This window comes from Dipodomys ordii, unplaced genomic scaffold, assembly GCF_000151885.1.
Source record: "Dipodomys ordii isolate 6190 unplaced genomic scaffold, Dord_2.0 Scaffold172, whole genome shotgun sequence".
Classification (NCBI taxonomy): Eukaryota; Metazoa; Chordata; class Mammalia; order Rodentia; family Heteromyidae; genus Dipodomys; species Dipodomys ordii.
In genome coordinates this window covers 2,422,426-2,446,430 of record NW_012267388.1, presented here as the reverse complement: position 1 = coordinate 2,446,430, position 24,005 = coordinate 2,422,426, and the positions used below count along the sequence as shown (strand labels likewise).

The 24,005-nt window shown below is 38.7% G+C and overlaps 1 protein-coding gene across 5 annotated transcripts in view; it reads right to left on the bottom strand.

The window, feature by feature from the left end:
• Positions 1–24,005, bottom strand: part of Kcnq5 (potassium channel, voltage gated KQT-like subfamily Q, member 5) — a 540,825-nt gene that overhangs the window by 119,818 nt on the left and 397,002 nt on the right. For all 5 annotated transcript variants that reach the window (XM_013033629.1, XM_013033631.1, XM_013033633.1 and 2 more), the window contains exon 3: positions 20,115–20,241. In XM_013033629.1, coding sequence (XP_012889083.1) covers positions 20,115–20,241 — 127 coding nt within the window. The remainder of the gene's footprint in view (positions 1–20,114; positions 20,242–24,005) is intronic.

Here is a 24,005-nt window from a genome sequence, read left to right as displayed (position 1 = left end):
GGGGGGGAGTGGTGGAGCAGGGGGAGATGGGAAAGGTTAGGAAGGAGAAACAAAGGAGGAGGCAACAATGCTTGATTAGAAATGTATTCATTACCTTGTCCATGTAATTGTAACCCCTCTGTACAGTATTTTCACAATAAAAATAAAAAAACAAAAAACTCAAAATGATCTGCTTAAATAGTTAATAGCAAGCATGTAATGTTGTCGTAATGAAGAAAGGGAGAAGTATTATTTATTTGCAATGGAGCTCTGATCTAGGAGGGTTCACATGTGGACCACAGTAATTTATTTAGTCATTGGTGGAGAAAGAGAAGGAAGATGGGCAACATTTATTGAGCAGCTCTGATATATGAGGCTACAAGGAGTGCTTAATACAGACTTTCCTACTTCACACTAATTGTCCTCTAAGGAGTCCCGGAGGTTATGAGTGTGGAGTCTATGAGAAACAACCTGGGATTCCAAATTCTGTCCTTTCCTAGAGGAGTGACATCAGGTCTATCAATCTTGCTGAGTTTAGAGTCCTTACCTGTACATAAGAGAATGGAACCATTTTTTTCTCTTCCAAGATTGTTGTGAGGATTAAGTGAGATAATACATATTAAACCCATAATTGACCTTGGCACACCTAATACCAAATTAACTTTTATTATTTGGGGTCAGTCGTGGGGCTTGAACTCTGGTCCTGGGAGCTGTCCCTCAGCTCTTCAGCTCAAGGCAAGCACACTACCACTGGGCTTTTCTGCCCAGGCTCACTTTGAAATACGATCCTCAGATCTCAGCCTCCTGAGTAGCTAGGATTACAGGCATGAGACCCAGCTCCTGGTTCCAAATTAACTTTTGAATCTGCAAAAAAATTATGTGCGTGTGTTTGTGTCTGTGTGTGTGTGTGTGTGTGCACATACACACACACAAGCATACACCAGTACTGGGACTTGAACTCAGAGCCAGGTGGGGCTTTACCCCTTAACTTTTTCCCCCAAGGCTGGTATTGTACTATGTGAGCCACAGCCCCACTTCCAGCTCTTTTTTGCTGGTTAATTGGACATCATGGTTTCAAGGATTTTCCTGCCCGGACTGACTTTGAAGCACAGTCCTCAGATCTCAGTCTCCTTAGTAGCTAGAATTAACGATGTGAGCCACTGATGCTTACCAGCAACTTTTATAGAGAATAAGTTGATTCTAAGAAAGTTTAAGAATCTTAATCTAAAGTCATTTGACTAGTAAATGGACCAGGAAGTAAAGCGATAGATATTTGACCCCAGACTCTTTGCATTTTACTCCATACTTTTAGTAATTTCTTCTTCTTCTAGTAGATAGACCAGCAAAACAGAAAGGTAGACATTCAGTAGGGCTGAAACCGGCAATATGACTGCCAACAAATGGTTATTACCCAATGCTACACTAGAACGTTTTCACGAGATTGCTGGAGTGTGATGGCAATATAGCAGAGGTTTACAGAGTGGAGAATGGCTTTAGAAATAAAGGAGTAAAGCAGACAGTATCTGTCCCCCACTTCCAAAAAAGATTATTTCAAGTAAAATTTAGTAAAAATCTTATTATAATCAAGAATTCTCATAAATTATGTACTCTCAGTGGGACAGCAGAGGGAGACAAGTGTGGTGACTGTCATGTCTGTGATGAAATGTTTCTGCATTATTGTTTTATTTTGCATAGAAGTTTTCTTGCCAGGAAAAAAGACAAAGAGGAGTTGAGATTTTTATGGTTCTGTTCTATTTGCTCATGTGTCACAATTCCAACCTTTCAGAAGAGGAATTAGTTATGAAAGCACAGAGAACATTACACTGTGTCTGGTTTGACTGTCAGCACTGCCAGTAACTATGTCACCATCCGTCTCACAGGACGGGCTTCCGGAGCCTGAGCATGAAGTGGATTAAAGTGGGAAGTGGCTCAGTGGAACCTTACTCGTTTTAGCTATTGGATGAATTCAAAGCATCAGATGGAGAACTTTGAAAATATTCCTCTCCAAGCAAATGTTAAGGTAATTGCCCCTTCCATTCATTAATTCATTCAACAAGTATCTCTCTTCCTTGCATGCTTGCTATGAACTAAGCCCCCAGGAAAGAACAATGAATATAAAACAGAAATGTTTTATGCACTCCTGGAGTTACTTTCTGTGAGTTTATGCTGCCATTACACTCATACATAAGCTACAGAATGTAATGTCAGTAGCAAGAGGCATACAAAGCTAATCAGGGTGGAGGTGGAAGCCTAGGGTAAGAAGTGGTACTTGAGTAGGGATAGCCAGGGAAGACAACCTGGAGGTGGTGACATTTGAGGTGACACTTAAGAAAGAGAAGTCTGGCTGTGACCATACCTAAAGGAGAAGGGTTCCAGACAAAATGAAAAGCTTTTGGGATCACAGCCCTGTCTGAGTATTTAAGGAGATTAAATTAGCTTGAGTGGAGCAAGAAGAGAATTCAGTCCTGATGAAACCATAATAGTTCTGTTAGTACTTTTAGATTTCCTGTAAGTGAGACAGATTTTTAAAGATCAGATTACATCAACATCATCATCATCATCATCATCACCACCACCACCATTTTTTGACAGTATTGGGCTTGAAAGTAGGGCCTGATATTTTGGCCTGTTTTTAATTATTATGATTATTTATTGCTACAGGACTACTCCCTTCCAGTATCTAGTTTCTTGGCTAAATTATCTGGATATAATACCACCAGTTCTCTATAAATCACAGGATGAATAGTACATGTATTTTTGGATGATTTAGTTTAGGGCTTTCTGTTAGATTATTGAAAGCTGGGCTTTTGGAAACAGCCATTTTTACAATGTTCAGAAAAACTGCAGCCAGTTTCAGTTCCTGAACAGAGCCCCAAACTACTAGTTGACTGCAGATCTAGAAGAGGTTTTAATTTCCAATCCATCAAAGTGGGAATCCCCTAATCTCTTTCGGTGAAATGTAACACTTGAAGATCTCACTTGGAGTCAGAACCTGAATGCTTATATACCAACAGACAAACAATATCACCATAGTTTTGAGGTAATAGAAAACACAAACACCCCACTTTCATGTATGTGTGTGTAGTGTGTGTGTGTGTGTATGTGTGTGTGGGGGGGGGAGTGTGGAGGACAGAGACAGAGACAGAGATAGAGGGAGTACTATGTCTTAAACTTAAGGCTGGTGCTCTATAACTTGGGCTACATCTCCATTTTCTTCATTTTGCTGTTTGATTGGAGCTAAGAGTCTCCTTGCCTTTCCTGCCCAGGCTGGTTTTGAACCTTGATCCTCAGATCTCAACCTCCCAAGTAGTTAGGATTATAGACATGAGCCATCTGTGACCAGCAAACACCACATTTTCAATATCATTTTTTAATGTGGAAACACTTGAAAAATAATGGCTTTTTGAATCATGGTATTATATTTAGTAGTGTTGGGAAATGCAGTTTTCTTTGAGAAACATCATATTGCTTCTGAAGACATGAAGGTTGTAATCATCATCTACCACTAAAACATTTCTGAAAGGAAATTCCTCTTCAGGAAATTCCTCCATTAGATTATGTTCTTTGGGTTTTGCAATGGAGATGCCACTTGAGTATAAATGTCACTAAGCTAGGAACACTTGTGGAGGGTAGTTAGTGTAAGTATCATGTGAGGAAATTGAAAATTACTTGGCTCACCTAGCTCTCTTAATCTTTTTGATGCACAATTTTGTATTTTTAGAAATAGGAAATGGATACCGTTTAGATACTCAGCTAATCCAATAGGGATAAACACTGGGGTGTGAAAATGGAGTTTTCCTTCAGTGAAGAGTAAAAACAGTTGTTTGAAGCAGTTAATACAAGCCAGACGTAAGTATCTGACACATATAATTTTGAAAATCCTGCTTGCTTCCATTTGAGATATATATGTTATATCTATATATTTGTAGCTTTTGTGAGAATAATAACTGAATAGATGGTGCTTAATTATGCATCCAAGTCCCATCTTTATTTATAAAATATTAACTAGAGAGATCAGGTCTAATGATTCATCAAAGTCCCATATTTATTTATAAAATTCTTGCCAAAATATTTCCTGTTTGGATCTAAAGACTAGTTTCCAAAACTTTGTTTTCTTTTCCTTTTCCTTTCTTTTTTGTTTTGCAGCAGTATGGGATTTGAACATAGGGACTTTGTATTTTTCCCTCAAGGCTGATGCTATACCATTTGAGCTACACCTCTACTTCCAAATTTTTGCTGGTTAATTGGAGATTAAAAAAAAAATCTTACAGACTTTCCTGCCTGGGCTGACATCGAACCTGTGGTCCTCAGCTACCAGCTTTTTTTTTTTTTTGTCATGGGGCTTGAACTCTGGGCCTGGGCGCTGTCCCTCAGCTCTTCAGCTCAAGGCGAGCGCTCTACCACTTGAGCTACAGCGCCACTTCCGGTTTTCTGGTGGTTTATTGGAGATAGGAGTCTCACGGTCTCTCCTGCCCGGGATGGCTTTGAACCGCGATCTTCAGATCTCAGCCTCCTGGGTAGCTAGGATTAAAGGCGTGAGCCACCAGGGCCCGGCTCCCAGATACCAGCTTTGAGTAGCAAGGATTACAGGTGTGAGGCACTGGAGCCTGGCTTTCGTATTTACTTCTCTTAGCTACTGCTTATGAACTTTACAAAGGATGCCACTGTTCTTATGTGTGCTTGTATGGAAAGAAAGAGAGTGCCAGAGAGGCTGGTGGGAGATCATGCCACCCTTACTTCTAGAGACAGCCTTATGCTTCATGATGACCAGCACTGAATCTGCAGCTCAGACTGTGAAATGTAATGTCTTATTAGAAGTCCTGAAGCTGTGGGGGAAAAACATTCTACTTTGCACACACTTGCTACTCGTTATCAATTTTTTTCCCACCATCATGAGCTTTTTCAATAAGGCACCCTCTGTTTCAAAGAGAACTGAAAAACAATATTTATTGAAACCATGTGATGGTATCTGGGAATCCCTTCTGAAGAGGCTGGAGATGGCTGAAGGAGTCCAGCACCACTCAGAAGGTGACTATTTTCCCATTTAACCAAAGATGGAAAAGAATCAAGGGAAAGCAGTTCAAAAATAGTTTCAGATGTGCACATTTGAACATTATGACCAGTGCATAGCCCAGAAAACCACAGAAACTTGATAAGAGGTGGATTCTTAAGTCACATAATGGCAAATGTCCTGTGGCTTAGCTACAGTGCTTTAATCTGTAAATTCCAAGCACAGATTTGGAGTCTGTGGTAGGGGCTCAAATCAAATATTTAAAATATTTCTGCAAAAGGCAAAAGTGAATAAACAAATGGGGGTAGGAGGGTGAAGGCAGTATAGAAGTAGAGTCTCTTCTAGAAGAGTATAAAATTATAAACATGCAAAACAAGACCTTTACTCAAAAATATATAACCACATTCACAGGTCCAAATTAAAGTAGAGAATAAAACGATTTGATTGAAAATTATTTTTCTGGGCTGGGAAGGTGGCTCAGTGGTAGAGCACTTGTCTTGTATGCATGAGGCCCTGGGTTCGATTCCTCGGTATCTCATAAGCAGAAAAAAAAAAGCCGGAAATGGTGCTGTGGCTCAAGTGGTAGAATGCTAGCCTTGAGCTGAAGAGCTGAGGGACAGCACCCACGCCCAGAGTTTAGGCCCCATGACTGGACCCCAAAAAAACCCCAAACCAACAAATAAAATTGTTTTTCTAACTGCTGAAATCTGAGGTCAAGGTGCTGGTTTTTCACCTTACATTGCTTGGATAACTGTCATACTTTCTTGTGTAGAGAGTATCTTTTCTGCACTCTGTATGTAGGGTTTTCCATGCTTGGTGGGATGAGGTTCTTCAGTGAATGTTTTCTGGCTGATTCTTCGTGTGTGTGTGTGTGTGTGTGTGTGTGTGTGTGTGTGTGTGTCTGCATGCCATTCTTGGGGCTTAAACACAGGGCTTGGGCACTGTACCTGAGCTTATTTAATCGAGGTTAGCACTCTACCACTTGTGTCACAGCTCTGCTTCAGATTTTCTGTCAGTTAATAGGAGAGAAAATCTGGCTTCAAACTACAATCTTCAGTTCTTAGCCAGCACAAGCCACTAACATATGATATTTACTTATTTTAATCATTGTGGACAAAAATCACTGTAGCTAGCAACTGTGGGGACCTAGGAATACAATAGCAAATGGTATGCATGAGGTTGGGATGACATGGGTAGAGAGACGTCCACTATCTGACGTGAGTAACCACAGGCAGATGAACACATGACAGGAGACCACATTTGGATTACCTTGCAGGATAGCTGGTCTCACTAAGGAGCCAGGAAGCCCTCTTGGGAACAATGCAAGTTAAGCTAAAATTAACAACCAGTAAAAAAAAACAAAAACAAAAACAAAAAACCCAAAGCTAAATGCCCTCTGATTAACCCAACAACCCTTCCCCCAAACTATTTATTACATTTAAAGAGCTCTAGATTCAAAAGGTACCTAGCTTGGTTCCCACTATCTCCCTTCACTTTTAAAAATAAAATTTTTCCCAAGCACCTGCAGCTCATGCCTATAATCCTAGCTACTCAGGAGGCTGAGATCTGAAGATCTCAGTTCAAAGCCAGCACAGGCAGAATGTCTGCAAGACACTTACCTGCAATTAACTAACAAAAAGCTAAAAGTGAGAAAGCCAAATGAGAGCACAAGGGACTGAGTTCACACTCTAGTATTGGCACAAATACTCACTCACTCATGTGCATACACACACACTCACATACAAAGTATTTTTACAGTATATAAATGGGCAACTTCTAGGTATGCACTGACCGATGAAGATATTTTGAAAAGAAATAGGCAACGTAACATGCAAACAAGCTTTACTTGAGTTGACAATTTTATTGATTGAATTAATTGATCTAGGGTTGATCAGAGATTACACAAAGCCTATATTTTCATGACTGGAATTATTACCATTGTCAGTTATGGCAACTTATTATGTACCTATCACATCTCATTTCATCTGTGTATGTGTTTATTGGGGCTTGAGTTCAGGACCTCATGCTCTTGCTTGGCTTTTTCATGCAAGCTAGCACTCTACCACTTGAACCATACCTCGTCTTCCAGCTTTTTTTGTCGGTCATGGGGCTTGAACTCTGGGCCTGGGCACTGTCCCTGCACTCTTCAGCTCAAGGCTAGCACTCTACTACTTGAGCCACAATGCCACATCCAGTTTTCTGAGTGGTTTATTGGACATAAGAGTCTCATGGACTTTCCTGCCTGTGCTGTCTTTGAACCACGATCCTCAGAATTCAGTCTCCTGAGTAGCTAGGATTATAGGAGTGAGCCACAGGCTCCCAGCTTCTTCCAGCTTTTTGCTGGCAATATGGAGATAGTAGCATGGACTTTTTGGCAAAGCTAGTGCTGGCTTCAAACCTCATTCCTCAGATTTCAACCTACTGATTAGCTAGGATTACAGTTTGAGCCAGCAATTCCCATGGTTTACACATATCCTTTAGTCTTGGTCTTATTAAAGTTTGCTTGAATAAGGACTTTCTGCAAAGTAAAGTTAGGTTTAAGTAATGGTCCATTAGGGAATTTCTACACTACTGGGTTTTTACATTAATTGGTCTCTTAACATTTTATCTATGTAAACATAAAATTTCCGTTCATCTATCAGAGCATGAAGAAATGTTCCTTAATGGGGTATTTTTTCAGTTTTTTCCTTGACCCAAATGATAAAACATGAATTTCAGCAAATGTTGCTTACTAAATAATTTTCATTAAAAACTAAAGGCAGAAACATAGTTTTATATGAATAGAAAAATTCATTTTAATCTAGCATAGATGTAAATTTTTAGTCATTTAATAGGTATTTTGTATCATAGGCCTGGAGTGGTATTTCCATATTTTAGAAGGAATGAATGACTGTATTCTAGAAAAACATTTTGGGAAGTTTTTGATAAAGTTAAAGAAATACTTAATATATGATCCTGTAATCTCATTCATGGGCATTTACCCTAAAATACATAAAAATATTTGTCTATGTAAATAGTTACACATGAATGTTCATACGAAATGAACCTTTTTATAATAACCAATGTCTAGTAACAAAGTAGGTAAACTCTAGCTGGTAATGGAGAAACAGGTTGTCTTACACATCGCAGAATATGACTCAGCAGTAAGGAGGAATGACTACAGATACAATTTGGATGGGGCTCAAGAACACCATGCTGAGAGAAAAAGAAGCCAATTTCCAAAGATTACTAGTGTATGCTTATAGTGTAATCTCCTAGGGAAGGAGAGACACTTTAAAAAATAACAGGATTATAGTGCTAGAGATTAGATTCTTGGTTCCCATGGGTTAAGCGGTGGGGTGGGGTGGGGTGTAACTTTGAAAGGGTAACGGCAAGGAAGCCACACCAAGAGAAAAGACCTGTATTTGATTGTGGTGGTCACTGAACAAATCTCCCAGCAATTGTTGTAAAAATTTAGTGCATACAGAAACTGGTAAAATCTGTAGGTCTGAATGAATCATTCGGACGACAAGCACGAGCCACTGAGATCTGAGGATTGTGGGTTCGAAGCCGGCCTGAGCAGAAAAGTCCATGAGATTCTTATCTGCAATAAACTACTCAGAAAAAGCAGGAAGTGGAGTGGTGGCTCACGTGGTAGCGTGCTAGCCTTTAGTAAACAGAAGCTCAGGGACAGAGCACAGACCTAGAGTTCAATCTTCAGAACTGGCATATACACACATACATAGACATCTGTAAGTCTGTAGTTGGGCATCAGCCTTCTGTCTTTGATAGCTACATTCTGCTTAGGTGAGATGCTATTATTGGGGCAAGCTGGACAAAGAGTATGTTCAAATATAGTTTTGTACCATTGTTGTAACTTGTAGTAAGTGTAAACTTATTTCAAACAAAAAGCTGAACAAAATGGCAGATCTTAGAAATGTAGCCATCTAGAGAAGAATCACCTCTTTCATAATACTGATTCCTAGCTGGGTGCCAGTGGCTTGTGCCTGTAATCCTAGCTACTCAGAAGGCTGAGATCTGAGGCTTGCAGTTGGAAGCCAGCCAGGGCAGAAACATCCATGAGACTCTTATCTCCAATTAGCCACCACAAAAAATCCAGAAGTGTAAAAATAACTAAAAATAATAAAATAATAAAAAAGAAAGGAAAAAGTACCCACAAAAAAAATCCAGAAGTGGAGCTGTGGTTCAAGTGGTAAAGTGCTAGCCTTGAGCAAAAGAGCTTAGGGGCAACGCCCAGGCTCTGAGTCCCAGGCAGGAAACACACACACACACACACACACACACACACACACACACACACACACACACACACATCTATAATGCCAAGTTCTATTTAATTTAAGACTTTTTGATAACATCTCTGAGTAGAAGAGGGAGATTTGGGAGACAGCCGAGAGCTGCTCATATGGTTGTTAGTTTGTTCTTGTATGGTACATGGTTGGTACAGCAAGATAGTGGTAAAGGGTTATTAGGAAATCAGGATTTGGCATGAACAAATCTCTTCCTCAATTCCCAGCCCCTTGATTATGTGCTGCGTGAGTGACCCTTGACAATGCTTTTATTCTTTTTTTTTTTTTAATGAGAATACTGTACAGAGGAGTTACAATTACATGGGCAAGATAACGAGTACATTTCTTATCAAGCATTGTTGCCTCCTTTGCCTCCATTGTTCCCCTTCCCATCCCTTCCCATACTCTCCCTGCTCCCCCCACCCGGTCCTCCCCACATCCCCCACCAAAGTTGTAAAGTTCGTTTTCCGACATAACAACTTGTACATCTCATTATTGTAATGGGTCCACCTGTATCCCTAGATGATTTGTTTTTTTCCGTTGCTCTCCACAAATTACACCAACATTAAATACAGTGAAAGCATGGGTTATACCATAGGGGGAGGGACATACAAAGCAACAAAGAAATCATCTTAAAATTATATTAAATGAAGTAAGCCAAGCCCAAAGAAACATAGGTCCCATGATTTCTCTTATTTCCAATAACTAGTATATGTCTGAGTCAAGCAGAAAAGGTCAGATAAGTTGATGTTAGGGGAATGAACCCCAAGATAAATATTCAAATGTTATTTTTTTTCCTTTCATGCAATGCTCTTATTCTTAAAGCCCCATTTTAAGCATTAGTTTTCAGTACTTCCGAATTCTCCATTTTTAAGGCATAATCTCCTTCTACTTTAAAAGATGGATATGAGAAGTATATATTATATTTAATTTAAATACATGATTTATAATTAAAACTATTAAATTTCTTTCCAGAGATCTCTGACTCAAAGGGAGATCTTCAAAACTACGATTCTTTCTCTAATACAAATGCAGGAAATAAAACAGTGAATGGACTAGCATGAACAAAGCCACAGTCAATTGGTATAAAAGTCACCAAAAGCTAAAGATGGAAGAAAGAAAGGCATAGTGATACACACATGGTGTGTGTGTGTGTGTGTGTGTGTGTGTGTGTGTGTGTGTGTGTGTGTGTGTGTGTAATGGGGCTTGAACTAGGGGCCTTGTATTTCCCCTTAGCTATTTTGCTCTCTACTACTTGAGCCTTACCTTCACTCTTCTGGCTTTTTAAAATTAGAAATAAAGGGCTGGGAAGGTGGCTCAGTGGTAGAGCGCTTGCCTTGCATGCCGGAGACCCTGGGTTCGATTCCTCAGTGCCACATAAGCAAAAAGAAAAAAAGCCGGAAGTGGTACTGTGGCTCAAGTGGTAGAGCGCTAGCCTTGAGCTGAAGAGCTGAGGGACAGCGCCCAGGCCCAGAGTTCAGGCCCCACGACCGGACCCCCCCCCAAAAAAGAAAAAGAAAATAAAAAAAAATTAGAAATAAAAGTCTCATAGACTTTTCTTCTGGGGCTAGCTTTGGATATGAATTGTGACCCTCAGATCTCAGCCTCCTGAGTAGCTAGGATTACAGGAATGAGACTTGGGTTGCCTGGCACACACTCATTTTTTGTTTCATGAGAGTTTGTAAGCTCAGTACTTATTTCAGTTTAGTTCTTTATTTTAGCCCAGGAGGGGTGTGAAGGAAAATTACTCACTTTTTCTCCCACGATGTTTTTTATTTTTAATCAGGTTTTTATTTCCTGACAAAGAAGACAGCCCTGCACCATTTTCAAATGGAACTTTTCCATGATGTTTCAAAGGAGAAAAAGTCAAAAAGTTCTTTGCCAATTCTGGCTGGAAGAATTAGGATAATCCCCTTCATATCATTGAACATATTCTAGAAAATACTGAAAATCGAGATCCCTTAAAAGAAAGTTGCTAATCTATGTAACATAGTCTCTCACTAATCTGTTAATAAATTCATTTTCTCGGAACTTTCGTTATTCTTCTGCATGGAGATTAAACGGATTACACTATAATTAAATTTGACTCTTACAAAAGGCAATACTGTAAAGCCAGGAGCTATCAGGAGCCAGGAATTCAATTCCAGCTTCATAGCTGATTTACAGCAAAGCACCTTTGCTTCATAATGCTTCAATTTTTCCAGCTACGGAGTGAGCAACACAATGTCTCAGAAGTACTGAGTTCTGCTTTATGAGCACTAGATTCTAATTGACCTCCACCAAATTCCTTAATAGAAGGATGCTTTTTGAAGAATCAAAGGTGGATTTGTATTGTTCTTTTGACTTAATAGAGAAGGAGCTTGAAACTCTAATTCTGATTGCTTCTGATTGAACAGCAAGTACATTAGCCCCATTCTTAAATACTGCATTCAGATTTGTACTGAGTCGCTCTGTGATATTTATTAAAACTTTAACAAAAAGCACCACAAAGATATCCTGCAGAACATTTTCAAAGCCACGTGCAGTGGTTTAACTGCAGGAATTTCACGGAAGTTAATGGGTCTCATACTGGTAAATTCTAAGCACCACTTTGAAAATTTACCCCATAGTGATAGTTTAATCTTTCTTACTGATCCTAAGTTCTCAGATAACATCTTGAAGCAAAGGGGACAATTTCTCAAAGGAAATAAATAAGCTTTAATGAAATAAATCTGCATTGTAATCATCATGACTAATAAAAGTCTACAACAGTCTTCTAGTCAAGAAGGCTGTAAGGAATTACTTATTTTGTAATATTACCAATGGGGATCCAGCAGAGTTTCTAGAACATTATGATTCCGGTTGCTCATAGAAAATAACACTTATTTTTCCTGTCAATCTGAAATCTTGTGTTCTGAGGGCAGAAATATATAGATATGGGAATTCAGAAATAATTCCCTCATAAGTTACTTGTATGTTTCTCACAATGGATAATCATTTGTATATTGCTGACATAAAGTTCAAAGGGGCTAGATTAAAAAAAAACACATTCAGGGACTTATATATTCATTCTTTTTGAGGATTAATTAATATTGCTATTTTTAACTCAAATATTCACATTTGGCCTACAAGTAAGTTACTGGCCTTCCCTTGGTGGCCTGTTTCTAGACCTTAATTTGCATTGTGGTCTGTGCAGCCCTAGAGTGGAATCTACTGGCCTCCTGTACCATCTTCTCCAGTCTCCCCAGACTTCCTTGCATTACAGCCACAATACTCTATATGTTCCTGTGCAGGCTGAGTTCCTCAGGTCCCCGAAATCTTTGCAACTACTCTCACCTAGCCTGCAAAGATAAGTGCTCAGTTTTTCCATGGCAGGCTCTTTTTAATATTCAGGCCAACACTTAGGACTCCCACTTAGATATTCTAGGATCATCCAATTAAGGGAGTTCTCATTTTGGTTATTCCTGAGTCTCTAGACATACTTGGACACAGAAAAATGCTATCTTTCCTATTCAAATTATCCATATTTCTACCCAAATTTACCCATAATTTGGATGTTTTACATAAAAATATAATTCTTTTTGGATTGCTTAAATTTATGATGATCTTTGTTTCTTATGTTAGGCACAATCATCGTATGCTATAGCCTACTTATCATAACTACTTCAACTAGTATTATGTGAGCTTTACAACACTGTAGTTATCCATCTTTTGGTTTCATCTCTTTCTAAGGGCATAGAAAGGGACTTACAGGAAGGGACTATGTTTTATTCATCTTTGCATTGTTTGCACTAAAATTATGTTTGGCACATCAGTATTCTGTCCATGAATGAATATATTTATATGATATGACAGTACAAAATATTAATAAAACATACCATAGTACTTTACTGGAGTTTACGAGTGGGAGACAATAATCAATCATTCATTTTCTTCTAAGTGTACCCTCTGATAGGTCAAATCCTATCAGCTTCTCAAGTTACGGTAGAAGTTCAATGGGGTATCAAGTCGATGATTACTTCAATTGCCAATGGTCTGTTTAACATTACAAATGTCTAAAGGCATTTCTGAGTGGAGCATTGCTTCCTCCAGAAGATGTCTCTGATGTGGGAGTATCCAGAGAATCTCACGACAATGTCACTAGAGAGCGTTTGCAGTTTGATACAGGAAAAGTGTATCTGCTTTCTCCCCAATTTCCCTTTCAGATTGAAGAGCAGCAGTAAGGAGACAGGGATTGGGAGGATCTCAGTTCAAGGAAAGTTGGCAAAAAAGTTAGTGAGACCTCATCTCAGTTAACAAGGTTGGTATAGTGGTTCAGTCCCAATAGTCCAGCTGTGTGGAAGACATAGGTAAGAGGAAGAGGGTCCAGCCAAGTTCCAGGGGAAACATTACAAGACCTAACTCAAAAATTACTAAAACAAAAAAGGGTAGGGTCATGCTAAGGCCTTGTGTTCAATTCCAGTCTCTTTCTCTCTCCACTCCCCCCCACAAAAAGCAGTAATAAGTGATCTGATATTGTCACTATAAATAAGAAGCCTAGAATTTTAACATTCATTCCTTAAAATGTAACATTTTGAATGAACAGTAAACATGCATTTCTTTTGTGTGTGTTGCTCCTGGGGCTTGAACTCAGGGTCTAGCTGCTGTATCTAAGCACTTGTGTTCAAGGTCACTCTAGCATTTGAACCACAGCTCCACTTTCAGCTTTAGGTGGATAGAGTCTCACAGATTTTCCTGCCTGGGCTGACTTTGAACTTTGATCCTCAGATCTCAGCCTCCTAAGTATCTAGGATTACAGGAATGAGCCACCTGTTCCAGGCTAAAAATCATGTTTTTTGTTTGTTTATAAGTTGATGAAAATGCACACATTTAAATAGTTAAATCCAGGACTTGGTGGCTTATACCTATAATCCTACCTATAATCAGGAGCTTTAGATCTGAGGATTAAGGATTAGAGGCAAGCTGGGTAGACAAAACCTTGAGAATCATCTCTAATCAGCAAAAAGCCAAAAGTGGAGGAATGGCTCAAGTGATAGAGAAGCAGCCTTACAAGAAAAAAACAAGTCAGAGCACATGCTACATACTAGCATACACAAAAGAAACTAAATAGCTAAAAGCAATATGTGATCATATATACATATGCAATATACAGATTTAATAGATACTGTGTATATAATATCTATGTGTAGTATGTATTTAAATACACTGGGGTACATGTGATTTTTTTTGTTTTAGTGCCAGTCCTGGGGCTTAAACTCAGTGTCTGGGCACTGTCCCTGAGCTTTTGTGCCCAAGGCTAGTGCTCCACCACTTGAGTCACAGCTCCACTTCTGGATTTTTTGACAATTCATTGGAGAAAAGAGTTTTATAAGCTGAGTCAGGTGCCGGTGGCTCACATGTGTAATCCTCGCTACTCAGAAGACTGAGATCTGAGGACTGCAGTTCAACACCAACCCGGGCAGGAGATTCTTACCTCCAGTTGACCATCAGAAAACCAGAAGTAGCACTGTTTATCACAGGAGTAAAACATCAGTCTTGAGCAAAAGAGCACAGGAACAGTGCCCAGACTCTGAGTTCAAGCCCTACAACTGACCCCCCCCACACACACACCAAAAAAAAAAAGAAAGAAAGAAAGAAATCTCAGACTTTCTTGCCTATGGTAGCTTTGAACCACACTCCTCAGATATCAACCTCATGAGTAGCTAGGATTACAGGTGTGAGGCACTGGGTGGAGTCTTATTCACATGTGCAGTTGAGTTGGAGCACTCAGAACACAAGAAAAGATACAGTGAATCTATGACAGTTAACTGTGAGAAACAATACCCTTGTTACAGTATAAAGGAGAAACACTTTCAGAAGATGAAACAGCTAAAGAGCAGGTTTCTTAGAACAAAAGATGCAGAAGTCAGAGAAGCACAAAAATGATCTCTTAAATCATCAGTTTATAAGGTGCTGGCAAGTTAGCAAGCCTATTGTGACCACAATAGTAGCTTAATTTGTCTTTCCTTTTTTTTTTTTTACCTAGACTGGCTCTTCTATGATTTTTCTACATTGAAACATTAATTTATCCAGTAGCATTAGCATACCTCAATAACTTCAGACTGATTTCACATTCATTCGTTTGTTCCAGCTTTTATTAATGACTTACCCAAGGCTGAAGCTGAGATCACAATGATGAGTCTGAGATGTCAGGAAGCTCACCAATTACTTCTAACTGTGGCTTTCTTTTTATTATTATTATCATTCCTTGGTGACTCCTTGTAAAGACAGATATAATAGGGCCATTTTTTCAATCTTGAAATGTGCCCCAGAAAATACCAGCTTCTTATTAATCTTGCATCTGCATCTGATGCTAAATGTAAATTGATTTCTTCTTGCTGTTATAACCACTTCCCCTCAGTGCAATATTCATACACATTGATGAAGGGAATCTGTGCATCCAAATCTTCAGCTCAAGATAGCAGCACCTCAGGAAAGGCCAACAAGTGAACATTTTTATTGAAAAAGGTATAGAACTGGAGGCATAACTCAAGTGGTCGAGCACCAGCCATGAGGCAAAAGGCTGATCAAAGCTGGCTTGGTTGTTCATACTATACTGGTAGCTACCAGGAAGCTGAGATTGGAGGATTATGGTTCAAAGCTGGCCTGAGGAAAAAGTCTGTGAGAGTTTTACCTTTAATTGCTTACCCATCCCCTACACACACACACACACACACACACACACACACACACACACACACACACACACACACACACACACACACACACACACAGCTGGAAGTGAGTGGAGCTTTGGCTTCAGTGACAGAGCACTACCATTGAGCAGAAAATCTCAGGGATCGTGACTAAGTCCTAAGTTTGAACCTCAGGACTTGCAAGAAAAAAAGGAAAGGAAAGGGAGGGGAGGGGAAGGCAGGGAAGGGAAGGAAAAGGAAAGGAGCAGAGAGGAGAGGAGAGGAGAGGAGAGAAGAGAAGAGAAAGGAAAAGAAAAGAAAAGAAAAGAGAAGAAAAGAAAAGAATGCAGAGCAAAAGTTGAGACCAAGTATCGCCACTGACGCATATGCACCAAACACAAATGACATGGCCAGGGTTTTATTTGGCTAAAAGAAAATCCAAAAAAGAAAATCTAAGGGTTTGTTAAAACCAAATGTATAGATGGGATAACTGTAATATATCTTGATTTCATTTTATTAAAAAACAGAAAAAAAGGAATTTAGGTAGGCAACTTAAGATATACTTGATTCAAAATCAGGAGTATGGTTTTCTTCTCCACAGTTGTAGAAAATTCTTGTAACAGAGCCTCAGAGGAGAGATATAAATTGCACACAAGGTTAAGGAAGATTTTTTTAATTCTAGAGACAATTTAATCATTTTTCAAAGGAAGTTCACAAAACAAGGCAAAGATAAAATAATATTTTAACAAAAGGAAGTACCTGATCAAAAAATCTAGATTCCTTTCTTTCCTTAGGTTATAGTTATTTAAAATACGTTTTTTGGCTGGGCAACTAGAGGCTCACACATGTAATCGTAGCTACTCAAGAGGCTGAGATCTGAAGATCACAGTTCAAAGCCAGTCTGAGCAGGAAAGTCCATGATACTCTCATCTTCAAATAATCACACAAGTACACACATACACACACATACACACACACACACACACACACAAATCTATACTTTCTTAACACAATGATTTTACATGACTTCTTTAATAAAGTTTTGAAAAGCTTTTGGTTTTGGTTTGTTTTAGAGTTCAGAGGTAAATAGAGTGGGATAATTCCAAAGGGAATTTCTTTGAAATGACCAAGAAGGGCTGCTTTCAAGTTGTGTCCAAGAACTTGTAATTGGTCAATGGGCTCAGTAGTTTGTGACATTGGTTGGCAAGTAGCACATAATTTAGGACCTAGCACTGGTGTGTTTACTGAAAATACTTCCCACATCAACAGCATAATGGCTAAACTGCCACAATCTTTTATATGATCTTATTTATGATTCCTCTTATTACGTACACTTATCTCCTCTTGCTATCTCATTAGTCCTCTTCTTATGTTTTAATAATTCATTTACTTCAACATCTTTTATGCTTGCTTGGTTTAAAGGCTCCACATGTGAGAGAATATCTGCAATACTGTTTCAGAATCTGGCTAATTTCACTTAACGTGATCTCCAGTTCCATCTCTTTTCCTATGAATGACACGATTTCCTCTTTCTTCTCCTCTTCCTCCTCCTAGTCTATCACCTGCTCTTCTCCCTCTTCCTTCATCTAGGTGTTTAGTTGGTATTTTCTTTCCTTTTCTTTTAAATTACTTAAGCTTCAAAGTTTGTACAGTGGGGTTACAATTTAACATGACGTCTAATGAGTCTCCCTTTCCATCAGTGCCCCTAACTGTTTCCTCATGTTTCTTCTTACTCTCTTTTTCCTATTTCTTACTCTCTTGTATAGTTTTCAAATTTATGGTATAGTTTAAATATATTACTGAGAAATACCAGATCTGAACTTCAGAATGCCCTATGGAACTTCATGGAGAAGTGTTAATTTAAAACTGAACCCCAGAGGAATGGAATCCTTCTGGAATCACATGGGTTCCAGAGCTTTGCTGTTGATCTGGGGACTGTGGAGTTAGGGGAATCACATTTCAGAATGTAGAGTATATTGTCAGGTCTAGAATTACCAAAGAAAGTAGCTATGCTAACTGATATGCACCTTTAGGAATAACACACTGACATCCATTCCACACAGTGGAATCCTATAAAATATCACACACACACACACACACACACACACACATACACACACACACAGAGTGTTGATACTGGGTCTTTAACTTAGGCCTGGGTGCTGTCTTCCATCTGTTAGCTTTTCTATTCAAGACTGGCATTCTACCACTAGAGCCATGCTCTACTTCTGGTTCTAGGGTGGTTAATTGGAGATTCTCATGGACTTTCCTGCCTGGGTTGACTTTGAACTGAGATCCTCAGGTCTCAGCTATCTGAGCAGCTAGGATTACAGGCATCTGGCACCTATTTTTTTTTATTGTGAAAATACCATACAGAGGGGATTACAATTACATGGGCAAGGTAATTGGTATATTTCTTATCGAGCATTGTTGCCTCCTCCTTTGTTTCCCCTTAACATCCCTTCCCATCTACCCCCATATCCCCTTCCCACCCCGTGCCAAAGTTGTAAAGTTTGTTTTTCGATATAATGTCTTGTACATCTCATTGTTGCAATGGGTCCACCTGTATCCCTATTTAAACAATTTGTTTTTTCCCTTCCCCTCCACAAATTATACCAACATCAAATACAGTGTAAAAAGGGGTTATACTGTGGGGGAGGGACATACAAAGCAACAAAGAAATATTTTATAAATATGTTAGAAACAATAGAAAGAAAGAAAAAAACATTTGAGTCTTACCTTGGGGCTCATTTCGCCTAACATCAACTTATCTGACCATTTCTGCTTGTCCCAGACATATACTAGGTATTTCAAATAAGGGAAACCGTGGGACCTATGTTTCTTTGGGCCTGGCTTCCTTCACTTAATATATTTTTTTCCAAGTTTTTCCATTTTCTAACAAATGGTGCAATGCCATTCTTTCTGACGGAGGCATAGAATTCCATTGTGTATATATACCACATTTTCTTGATCCATTCATCTACTGAGGGGCATCTGGATTGGTTCCATATCTTAAATAATGCTGCAATAAACATAGTTGTGCTGGTAGCTTTAGTATGGTCTTGTTTGTGATCATTTGGGCAAATGCCCAAAAGTGGGCATTCCAAAGTGGTTGAACAAGTTTATACTCCCACCAACAATGCAGTAGGGTTCCCTTCTGTCCACATCCCCTCCATCATCTCTTGTTATTAGATTTCTTGATTATAGCCATTCTAACTGGGGTTTTTATGTGCATTTCTTTTATGGCTAGGGAGGTTGAGCATTTCTTCATGTGTCTATTGGTCATCCTTCTTTCCTCTTCAAGAAGTTTCTCTTTTACGTCTTTAGCCCACTTATTTATTGTGCAGTTGTTTCTTTGAGGATTTGTTGTTGGGGGATTTAATTTTTTGAGTTCCAGGTATATTTTAGATAAGAGACCTTTGTCCGTTGTATGGCTAGTGAAGATCTTCTCCCAATCCGTGGGCTTTCTATTGATCTCGCTAGCTATGTCCTCTGCCATGCAGAAGCTCTGCAATTTTATGCAATCCCATTTGTCCAACCTTTCTTTGATTTGTTGTATTTCTGGGTCTCTATTAAGAAATTTTCAGCCTGTGCCAAGGAGACCTAGGGTTTCTCCTATTCCATCCTGTAATGTTTTCAGAGTGTCTGCTTTGACTCTGAGGTCTTTGATCCATTTGGAGTTGATTCTGGTGCAGGGTGATATATAAGGATCTAGATTTAGTTTTCTACAAGTGATTAACCAATATTCTGGCACCTATTTTTGATACAGTAGTTTAATTCTATTATCAATCTAAAGCAATACTGTGCTTATAGTTACTGGAGTTGATGCTTTTCTAATTCAGGGCAACCCAGAGGAACCATGTCTCTCAGAATCTTAATTGACATAAATAGTGTTTTAGAGAAAGATTACCTGTCTCCAATTCCAGCTCCACCACTTTACTACATATGACTTTGGTAACTTACTCTGCCTGTATTTGCCTCAGCTTCTTTATTTGTAAAATGGGGATGATAAAAGTATTCATAGTGTTGTGGTAAGGATTGAGTCAAGACTTTCAAAACACAAAAGTGCTTGATGAGTACTCATGGATGTTAGACTGTAAGATTGATCAAACTTTGCAATAAGGAGACAGAAGAAAAGTATGCAGTGTCATAAATCCATATATCTGGAAATTTGATAGTCACCTATAACACAGAAGGGCTTTCGAGCAAACCTCAATCTTCCTTGCCATCCTCTGTACCGACAACAGCAACCTGCAGACCAGATTCGAATGATGAACTCCAAACCAAAGACGACAATCATCACGAACTCCTACAACATCAGATAGGATATGTCAGAGAGAAGCATTATAGAGCAAATCTTAGTAAGAAAGTCTGTGAATAGAGGCATTCACACACTTTGCTTAAGACAATCTAGTGGTTAATGTCTACAGGTAAGAACATCTCCTTTTTATTTTTGGTGCTGATACTAAGGCTCGAACTCAGGGCCCAGGCCCTATCCATTGACGTTTTTCACTCAAGGCTGGCACTCTACCACTTGAACCTCAATTTTCAGATCTAAGCTTGCTGAGTAGCTGAGATTACAGGCATGAGCCAGAAGCACCTGGCAGGTTAAAAATATTTCTTGATCAAGTCAAACTGAAACTGATGAATATCAAAACCTCATCATAACTACATTTCCTGTCATGGAATGAGATTTCTCTTCAAGTTACTGACTCATTCCAAACCTGTTGCTTTCAGTACCAAGTACATGGCCTAATTAATAGTCTCTCGCATGGGCAATATATAGTGTGTATAGTTGAGTTTAGCTATTCAATAACAAGAAAGATCTGAGATTAAATGGGTAGACCCTTAAATATAATTGCAAATTCTGTGGAAGTCAGAGCTTCATATTGTATGTAATGACAGAACTGTTTTCAGGGCCGGCCACCAGTGGTTCATGCCTGTAATACTAGCTACTCAGGGAGCTGAGATCTGAGGATCAAGGTTTGAAGCCAGCTCAAGCAGTTAAGTCTATAAACCTTTATCTCCAATTAACCACCAAAAAGCAGGAAGAAGAGCTGTAGTAGAGTTGTTCTCAGAGAAAAAGAAGTAAATATTTAGAATTATACTGTTTTGTCATTACAGTGTCAAAAATCTCCTTATAAAACAACAGGTTTCAGATGCATTTACCATGATGTGGCACATTTCTCTGTTGCCAGAAGTGAGACCTGCAACTTTGGATTTGAAGCTTGTTAATTATACTGCTGCCCTTTGGCCACAGCTTCCTGAGCAACAACACCTGCGCCAGCAAAATGACTTAGAGATGATTTAGGAAGAGTTGTGAGTGAACCTTGGGGAAAGGCCAGCTAAAAGTGGCTCATTAAATAGTCAGTCATTGAATGGAAACCAAACAGAATTTGGAAAAGGAAAGTCTCTCTGGAGTGAGCTTAGCATAGTCATTTGTCCCTATAGGGACAGGTCTAGAGTTTATTAAAATTGGTTTTGTTTTAAAAATAACTTCCTACCTTGTTTTTCAAAGTGGGATCAACTCAGTGTGTGTCATATAGAGTGCAGTTTATGAACTGGATTTTAATTGTAATGGCTTAATTGGAAAAGTGATACTTGAGCTTTATTAAAGCTTCCACACAACACAGAAATGAAGTCAAATATTTTTATGTATGAAGAACATAGTATATGAATATACCAAGTAAAATACAGAAAATATAAAGAATATAGAAATAGAGACAGTAAAAATTTCCATCCATTCCTCACTCTTTTACTCCACTCTTGCAAGAAAAAGGTTACCAAACTTGTAAAAATGGCATTTGGTTTCAAGTTTCAGGGACATATCTGATTCTTTAGTAACATGTGTGATGGTATGCCTCACTTTGAAGTACTTAGTAGAAACATCACCTCTAATCTCTACTATGGCATCTGTGAATATTTCTCATGATGGGGAACAAATTCTCTGCCTACTCACTGTAACTTAAATCTGCCTACAAGACTCATATATGCATGCATAACTAAATGGTCATTGTGCCCACTTCAGAGATTCAGTTTCAGCTTTGTTTTGAATGCATACCTAAGTAGTTGAGTCTATTCATTTATTGAATATTATTGGAGTGCCAAGATATGAGATCCTCTGTTCGTGCATGTGTACATCTGTGTGTGTGTGTGTGTGTGTGTGTGTGTATGTATGTGCATGCGCTGGTATTAGGGCTTGAACTCAGGTCCTTGGCACTCTCTTAGCTTTCTTGTTCAAGGATAGTGCTCTACCATTTGTGCCAGAGCTCAACCTCAATCCTCAGATCATGGCTTTACGAGCAACTAAGATTACAGGTGCAAGCCGTGAACCACCACTGCCCAGCAAGCTCACCATTTTTCATTCCAGCACAATTTTCCAAATGTCTATGTATGTCTGTATCTGGCACCAACCTGGCTTAGTGGCAGGTCTTTTTTTAAATATCTCCTACTTATATCATCATATTTGGCACTTTAGTTGCGAGGGGTATGTTGTGAATGATACCCATGAAAACATGTAGATTCTACCTACAGGCATTGCTGTTTCTTTCTTATGAAAATTGACACGGATATATAAATATATATATATATATATATATAGAGAGAGAGAGAGAGAGAGAGAGAAAGGCATATACATAACATATATATGTATATATGTATAGCCATGGTGTAGGAGAAAAGTATATTAAGGTCATTAAAATATTTCTTTGTTACAGTGAGGTAGGCTAAAGTAGGTCTGCCAGTTGTTTACTGCTTAATGTTCAGAAATATGCTGAGTGCTTTTTGTTTTTGAAAGAGATTAGGGGAAAATGTCAACACACTTTTGTCATGAAACAAAAACTGACAATGCTGAAAAGAGAATCCGAGAGAAGTAGAGAGAGAAATGTGCAGCTGTGTTTGTGACCTTCAGGACTGTCCCTTCTCAGGACTGCTGGGGTAGTTGTGGAAGGGAAAGCAGAACTTTCACAGAACAGTTGAGTACCGTGATCACTTGTAGAGAACTGATTGATAGAGCCAGAACATTCTACTCAACAACAACAGATTGTTTTTTCTTGGTGTAATTTTTCTTTTCATTCTTTAAAAAAAGTTGCTGATGGTAATACTGTCTAGAGATAAAATCCCAAGGAACCCATGAATATGCTGTGAGAACTAATTTGTGAGTTTAGTTGAAGGATAAATGATCAGCATGAAAAAGTCAATCATGTTTCTGTCTACTAACAATGAGCATGTTGAAACTACAATTTTATCTTCAGCAATTCCAAATCAAAATAAGACATACTTATCAAGACATGTACTTATAGTATATAAGTGCTGAAAATTACCAAATACCCATTAAAGAAATAAGAGAAGACCTAGATTGGTGAGAAGAAGCACTGGGTTCATAAGTTGGAAGATTCAACATAACAAAGATGCTATGCATTCCTAATTTACTGAGGAAATTCCTCAGTAAAGCTTTATTTTTGGAGAGAAAATAAAACTAGATTTATTTTACATTATCTAAAGAACCAAGGTTACATCATCATTTGTGAGCCCCATATCTGAAGTTACATAGATTTTAAGGACATGAAAGAAAGATAACTGTGTTCAGCATGGACCCTAAGCATGGTAACATCAGGTCCAGTTGGTTTTAACTAATCTGAAAGTGTAAGGACAGCTAAAACTTATGCTTTGCTTTCTTGCCCAAAAATGCTCCAGAGTATGGACTAAAACTGAGTCCCTAATCTTAATTATTTGGCTTCAATAAAGCTTTCTGGAGATACAAAACAACTTAATCTAGAATCTGTGTGGAAAGAAAAAAATTAAAGTAATTGCTTTAGCAAATAATTAGGCCTAAATAGTTAGGACTAAGAATTTATGTTGTTGTTAGAGGATAGACATATAGAACAGTGGCTTAGACTACGAAATTCAGGGATAGACCCATATAAACATGCTTAACTTATTTCTGTTAATGTACACAAGTAATTCAGTAAAGAAAGTAGCTTGAGGTTCCTCAAAAGACTCCACATAGAGCTCCCCTATGACCCAGCAATCTCACTTTTGGGCATTTACCCAAATGTTCACAAACAAGACCAC